This window comes from Camelina sativa, chromosome 14 (assembly GCF_000633955.1).
Source record: "Camelina sativa cultivar DH55 chromosome 14, Cs, whole genome shotgun sequence".
NCBI lineage: Eukaryota > Viridiplantae > Streptophyta > Magnoliopsida > Brassicales > Brassicaceae > Camelina > Camelina sativa.
In genome coordinates, this window is record NC_025698.1 from 31,137,188 (window position 1) to 31,144,477 (window position 7,290).

Sequence of the window (7,290 nt, forward strand, 5' to 3'; positions counted from 1 at the left end):
AGTTTTTCCATGAGCATTGCCCAATGCTCATAGTCTCCATCGAATTTTGGAATACTCAACAAAGACTCTTTATCACCCATCTCACTTGTTATCTCTCGATCTGTTTTTCTCACCCTCACTCTGTTTCTCTCTCGATCTCTCACCCAATGTATTTTGCTCTAATACCACTTGTAAGTTTCAGAGTCCAAAAGTAAACTGAATGATTCGATTAATTGATAAAGTGTTACAGGAAAATGACTTATAGTAGAACAACCACTTAGCACTACTTCCTAAAAAACCTGCAACTTATTCAACTACTCCGTTAACAACAGAAGACTCAATCCTACGACTTAGACCAATTCAAACTTAACAATAAAACACTTAAAACTTGATAAAACTTCCTATTCTTCACTCTCTACTCCGGTTGACCATTGAAGTCAGTCAACCCGAGTGAATATGATAAAAACCAAGTGTAAATCGAACTCAAGATCGAACCAAACCGAAACCTGATTGAATACGCGGCTCGTGAGAAAATCAATGGGTGTTTCTGACCGTAGTAAAAAGGTAGAGAAAGAGTTATGTTGTTGAGTTGTGCAAATGAAGAGAGTGACGTGAGCGTATAAAAAAGGTTACGGACAGTGCAGGGACTTGAAGAGGTTACACAACAGTAAATAATACAATACGGGAGGACTCGCTTTGGTCGCTTCCAATTTCAATTTGCTTCTCACTTTCTCTCTCCTCCCGCTTCTCTCTTTCTCTACTTCCTTACAATTACAACACCATGAGCTCCTCCGATGGCGGCTCCTCCTCTAGGGTTTCGATTCCTCGCCATCTTCGCAAAACCCTCGAGAGTATCAGGGAGATTACGGGCAAACAACATTCCGACGAGGATATCTTCGCTGTCTATAAGGATTCCTTCAATGATCCTCATGAGACCGCTCAGAAACTCCTCTTTTTAGGTTCTCCCCCTCCCTCCCTCCTCCTTGTTACTTACTTACTAATCATCTCTCTGTCTCTCCTCCACTTAGGGTTTTTATTATGTATTTCTTAATTTGCCTTATTCGATTTGCTCTGTACCGTACGATAGGATTTGTTGATGTTTTGGAAGATTAGATCATGTGGATTTGCTTTTTGGTTCGCTTTTTGGATTATGCTTTCTTATTAAAAGCCGTTTGGAATAATTGACAGAGAGATCTTTGTCGTTTATTTATTTTTGGGTTACCCTTCAAAGATTCTAGTTGGTGTAGGTTGGGCTACTTGTTCTTTTGTGTCTAGATGTCAAAACATTGAGATTTTGGATTGTTTAGATTCACAACAATGCAGCTTCTTTCGAAACTGTATTCTCGTCTGAATATAACTCTTGTATTTTACTTTGTTCTTCTTTATTATGAGCCTTGTCCTTATATACAGTGTTGAAATACTGCAGATACGTTTCATGAGGTGAGAAGTAAAAAGGAGAAAAGGAAGGAGGCAAGTCTTCTTCTTTCTTTCAGTTATTATTTGTCTTTAGATTCAACAGGTTGCATGATACTACTGTGTGTGCATCACTTGCTCTTATGATAGCTTTCCTTATCTCATATGATCTCTCTCTTTCTGCCTGCAGAGTATAGTGCCAATCATTCAAACAAGTGGCAGAGGTGGTCGGAGGAACTTTGCTTCAAGTAAAACTTATCAAGGTTGTTTGTTTTCTTTTATTCATATCTTAGAAAAATGACAATTTTCATGCTCTTCCCTTTTTTAAGCTCTTTGTTGACATTCCGATGCAGGTAATGGAAGAAGTGCATCTTTTAAAAGGGATAATGGAGCTGTTCATGCAACAAGAGGTTCTAGAACTGCCCAGCCTGCTACAAACATCACAGTACATAGTGAAATGAAGTATGTTTAGTTTACATATCATCCTTCTTTGTCTCTACCATTATGGGTGCTTTTCGTTTTTTTCTCCTATTAAGTATCATAGTATACCTTCTGCAGGGATTCTGGTCCTACTAGTCTCCCGAGTGAGGTCAATCATAAAGTTCAAGATGATCCTTCTTTGATTTCCGCTTCCTGTTGCAGTAGCCAGTCAGATCAAGGTACTGTATATTGACTTATCAATCTTGATTTTGCCTCAAATTCTTCATTGAAGAAGTTTTCAGTTTACTATGTTGTCTAATTAAGTCAGTAATGGTGCAGCAACAATGGCCTGGTATTTGATTCAGCTTCTGGTTTCTTTTTGTTACAGTCGCAGAAATTGAGACTGCATCCAATAAAGTCAAAACTCAATCGTTTCTCAAGTCAGATGTTAGGGAACAATCACACGTAACATTTCCTTTCCACCTTCAGGATGCCAAACTACTGCAAAATGGTCTGACATTTGGCAGTTTTGATTCCAATTTCGTGAACGAGGCATCTTCTAACAATCGTGCCAGTGGCGGAGATGATGAGAGGGAACCTTCTCCCACTACCAGTGGTATTTCTGGGGTTGCTTCTGCCAGGTTGGTGACTACAGTACTTTCACTCTACATATTGTCTTCCTTAGTTATTGATCTACTGCAATCTCTATTCAAACACACTGCTCTGGGTTTCAGTTAAGTACTTAAGTGAGACTACTCAGATAAGCATTTTCAAGTTCAGTTTTGGACATGGGAAGGTCTTTCCTTGTAATATAGTAGTCGAGGTGTAATTTTTTTTTTTGTTGGCTTATCCTTTTAAATCTCAAATTTCGTGTTTCGATCTCATTACCATACCTTCCTGTGCAGAGAAGAAACATCAACTTTTTCTGAAGATAAGGATCATGGAATTTCAAATTTGGCACCTGGAGCTCACATTATCCCACCTGTAGAAGAAGTATTGAAGGAGGAAGCTTTATCAAACACAGAAACTCATCAAATTGCTTATGGTCAAGAAGCTCCACTCAGTATGTTTGGTCTTGTCCCCTCTATATCAGCAATAGGCCAGCCTGCAAACACAGAAGCAGCCGAGACTCAGGCACGTGGAATATCTTGTCACATTATATGCAGTCAAACGATTCCTTTATTTGGTATATAATGTTTTGATAACTGTGTTTTTTTTTCTTTCCAAATTGCAGCCTGGAGCTCCAGCTATTTCATTAGTATCATATCCTCCGGATCAGGTCTCCATAGCAGCAGCCTCTCAACAGGCAAATCTTTATAGGCAGCAATACCCTCCCAATTTCTTCCCTTACAGTCCCTATTACTCACAGTTTTATATACCACCGCCGTACATTCACCAGTTTGTGAACCCAAACGGGATCCCTCAGCAGTCTTATTTTCCACCAGGAGCTGCTCTCACAGCACCTTCTCATGTAGGCAACACCGAAAACCCTTCCCCCACAAATCCATCCCTACAAGCTTCTTCCACTGTTGCTACTCACATCCCATCTGCAACCGCCTTAAATTCTATCCATAGTGAAGAAAATGCATCACGCCTGGTCAGTTTTTTTTTATTGTTGTATCCTTGCAATGATATATATGTAGACTATATATATTTTAACAGTGGTGTACATTATATTGTTGTTGCAGACTGAAAGTGCAGCTGCATGGGTTGGACAGGGATTTGGCAACCTGCAGGTGAATCCAATGTACAACTTAGCATTCCAAGGTCCGCCACTCGGTTTTCCAGTTATGCAGGGTGGTCATGGTGGCCTCATGGGAATACACCAACCAACACTGCCCATGACCGCTGCTTCAACTACATATCAGACTTTACCGCCAGGGCCACACACCACAACGGCTATGGCTGAACCCACAGGACACCCGCACATCGCTTATCAGCAACATCAAGCTGCCCCAACGAATTGGGTCAACAAATATTAGCTCAAGGGGGTATAGAGTTACACATCAAACGCGTAATAGAGATGTTAAAGTCTGGATTTTTGGGTGTAAATACTTAGGAACCATCATCCCCAGAGAAATTTAGGTTGACAATTACAAGAAGGAAGAAGATGTGCATCATAGTAGCAAACCTTTTGCCACATTTTTTGTTGTGAGACCATACAGGAAATACATAAAAGAATGTACTGGATGATCCCTATGGAATAATTTTTTGAAACATGCAGCCTCTCTATATGCATGCCTCGTTAGTCTGAATGTGACTTTAACCGAATCAGCTTTAGGCGTTCTTTAGTAGTCGAGATCAGATCAGAAATATTGTCATATACCTGAGAAAAGATTACACACATTCCTATATATAAACACTTCCTCAAAATTTGAAAGCACATTAACGGATGATTCTCTGATGACCTCAAAATTCTACAAAAAATGTATAATTGAATCCAACTTCCTTGGCCACATGGTTATTTCTTTAAGCTATCGTTTTCTTTCCTGATGGCATCCAGATCGGCTTGTAGTTTCTCTAAACTCATGCCTCGAGCTGTGATGGACCCCAACTTCTTTTCATAATCGGCTGTTTCTCTTCTAAACCGATCAGTCATGAGAATTTTCTCAGAGATTTGCTCAAAAATACTGTGAATACTGGTCAGTAGCTTGTAGACCTGTCGTACCGCTGGGTCTCTTCTCACTTCCCTGCAGAAAAAGAAAACCGTCCTCATCATCACGTTATAGAAGGGTATACATGTGAGCGACATGGCAACTTTTCTTTTGGTGTACATCTGAGCAGACGATTCAAATACTGTATGTGAGACCAAAAGCTCATACCTTGTAACCATTTCATCCACAACAGCATATGATCGGTGCAGGCGTTCTCGGATTGAGTTACTCTCTAATTGTAGCTCCCTGGTCTCCCCTGAAATCCTCTGAATATCGGTGTCCAGTTTACGGCTGTTTTTAGTTATTTCTTTAATCCCATGGATATAAGATTTCCGAGGGGCTGCTTTTGGCTGCCTCTCAAGTTCATTGTATAGGTTACACCGTTCATCTTCCCTGTCGGGAAAAGATAAACACATTAAAATGATACGAGAGTCTAGGGATAATAACCTGATCGAGGTCACAGGCACACTTAGTCATACACCAAGAAAAGAACTTAAGAAACATCTCTAATTGCCAAAATCACAAAAGTCAAAATCACAGACAGTGAAGAGCCATGTAGTAAGAGTTTTCTGGTTACCTCTTTTGAATTTCTGATGAGAGAGATTGTAAATCCAGTTCAGTCTTTCTCAACTTATGGAATTTCTCTTTAGCCTCTGGTTCCTCAATATGAAGTTGGTCCAAGAGACGTAGCTTTTTAGTTTCCAAAGTCAACCTTACATCGTCCCTGAAGGAAGACATGCTATACTTAGTAATCATGCTATACATAGCGCTCCCCCAATGTCTACATCCATTTACACATACAGGGATTGTACATATATATATTTCAAGTTATCAAGTCCTGTGGTTTCCCAGGGAACTGAATGCATGGATGCTTTCAACTTGAAAATGATAGAAAAGTGTTCATACCATTGCTTTTTAATATCCGTGATATTACACCTTTTGATCACCAGTTGTTGATTAAGCTGTTCGAGATATGAACCACCCGGCTTTTTGTCCGCCAATAACCTCTCTGCAGCCATCTTTAATAACTCCAGCTCACTGTCAAGACTAAATAACTCTGAAGATCCAGATTCCAGTTCCTCCAAGAGTAAATTATGTTGATTCTGTAACTCAACAGTCTCAAAATTTGTCTACAAAGCGTAAAAATGATAAAGGTTAAGCCATCAACATTCGTTAAACGGATTTGAAATCACTATTCTTATGTAACTGTTCAAACACATTCCCATATACAAAAGAAAAAGAGATAAGCCCACAATAAGCAGAAGAAACAGTACCTCAGACGGGTCTTTGTAAGAATTATCGTCATATCCAGATGACTCTCTTAAGGAAAGATCTGAGGGTACATCATCAACAGGGTCATCTGTCTTTCGGGGAAAAATGTCAACATTGGCGGAACCATTGGTTGATGTATCTTTTGCAAGAGAGTCTGGTAAATGGGAGATTTCAGTAGTCATTGTAAGATCTTTAAGGACAGCTTCAACTTTCTGTATATGCATATCAAAAGTCTCATCCTTGTCCTCCTTAACCATCATGTCTTCTGAAATATCTCTAAAATTCTCAGTCTTGGTCCTGCTAGCTAAATCACCAGCTGGGGAAGTTTTCACCCCTTCATTTTTCTCCGAAAGCCTCTCAACCAGAAACCTAACCAACCTATACGAGTCATCTTCAGATGGATGCAGAAACTGCCGCAAGCAACACATACAATCTGTTTCAGCATGTGATGCCACACATATAAGAAAAGCCACACAAGCCAGAACAAGAAGATTCTAACGAAGACCAAAAGGACTTATCACAGCTCACAAGAACCCATCTTACATTCTCACAGCCACATCTAATCTACAAATTCCACAGTAAAAGCATGTCTCTTTCAGAGGTGTTAAACCCTAAAGATAATTCCTTTAATCAATCAGAAGACGAAAACGCGCCCTATCCTATCAACCAATCAAAATTCTTAGATTCTCGAAGACGATCTAAAGAGGGGAGTGATGATATGATATGTATAACCTTATAATAGCTCATTTCGCTGATGTAGCCTAGATTCTTCACAGAATGAGCGATGTCGGTGCAGATCCTGAACCTATCGGGGAGAGAATCAGGGAGCTCATGGCAAAGCGACGCCGATGGGTCAATGAGATTGAGCAACTGAGCACAGATCGATACCAACGCCTCCGGGGAAAATTCGCCGACGGAAGAGAAATCTCCGGGAATCAGAACCCCAGATTCGATCAGCGTTGACATCAGTATATCTCGCGATTCCTCCATACTTCTTCTCCAACCTTTCTCTTCTCTTCACAAAAATGGAATGGAAGAAGAAGAAACACACAACTTAACAGTTTTCCGTCAGCAGCCTATACGACACCGTTTTGGAAATGATAAAATAACGGTAAAAGTAATAAAAATGAAGAGCTGACTGTAGCAAGTCTGTACATTTGTGACATCTTCGATTTACTAAAACATCACGATCTATCGTGACACAAATAAGAGTAAGACAGTGTGGTTATTGGCTTATTGCCACAACCAACTGTGGAAGAGACTTTTTTAACTAATGCATGTTGGCCTGCGGTTTTGAGGCTTCAATTCGAAGGAGAATGAATGATCAGTAGGAACACACAAAAGTACTATACTAAAATAGAGGCGATTAATGTGAAAGAGTTAGGACTCTCTAAAGATGTCTCTCGTCTCGTCACACACGAGAATGAATGGGGGAGGTAGTTTCGTTAAAGAAAAATATCATCATGAGATCAAGAAACTAGACTTGTATAATTAGGGTTATAGGATAAATGATTACAAGTTGTTAGGGTGCATGAGACTCTTTAGTGCTTCA

The 7,290-nt window shown here is 39.9% G+C and overlaps 2 protein-coding genes across 3 annotated transcripts; one reads left to right on the plus strand and one right to left on the minus strand.

Annotated features, from left to right (window-relative positions):
- LOC104743021 (GBF-interacting protein 1-like) lies at positions 291-4,083 on the plus strand. The gene is made up of 9 exons (XM_010464143.2): positions 291-938; positions 1,406-1,449; positions 1,583-1,655; positions 1,746-1,854; positions 1,951-2,051; positions 2,201-2,453; positions 2,718-2,946; positions 3,047-3,409; positions 3,501-4,083. The coding sequence occupies exons 1-9, from the start codon at positions 761-763 to the stop codon at positions 3,792-3,794; spliced, it is 1,644 nt and encodes a 547-aa protein (XP_010462445.1). The 5' UTR covers positions 291-760; the 3' UTR covers positions 3,795-4,083.
- Positions 4,117-6,787, minus strand: LOC104743022 (coiled-coil domain-containing protein 22-like). Of its 2 annotated transcripts, none has more exons than XM_010464144.1 (6): positions 6,471-6,787; positions 5,741-6,148; positions 5,373-5,596; positions 5,044-5,190; positions 4,635-4,859; positions 4,117-4,502 (listed from the first exon to the last, which is right to left on the minus strand). In XM_010464144.1, the coding sequence occupies exons 1-6, from the start codon at positions 6,726-6,728 to the stop codon at positions 4,274-4,276; spliced, it is 1,491 nt and encodes a 496-aa protein (XP_010462446.1). In that variant the 5' UTR covers positions 6,729-6,787; the 3' UTR covers positions 4,117-4,273. The 2 variants fall into 2 exon arrangements, with proteins under 2 accessions (XP_010462446.1, XP_010462447.1); XM_010464145.1 differs by having other exon boundaries at positions 5,741-6,171; positions 6,471-6,690.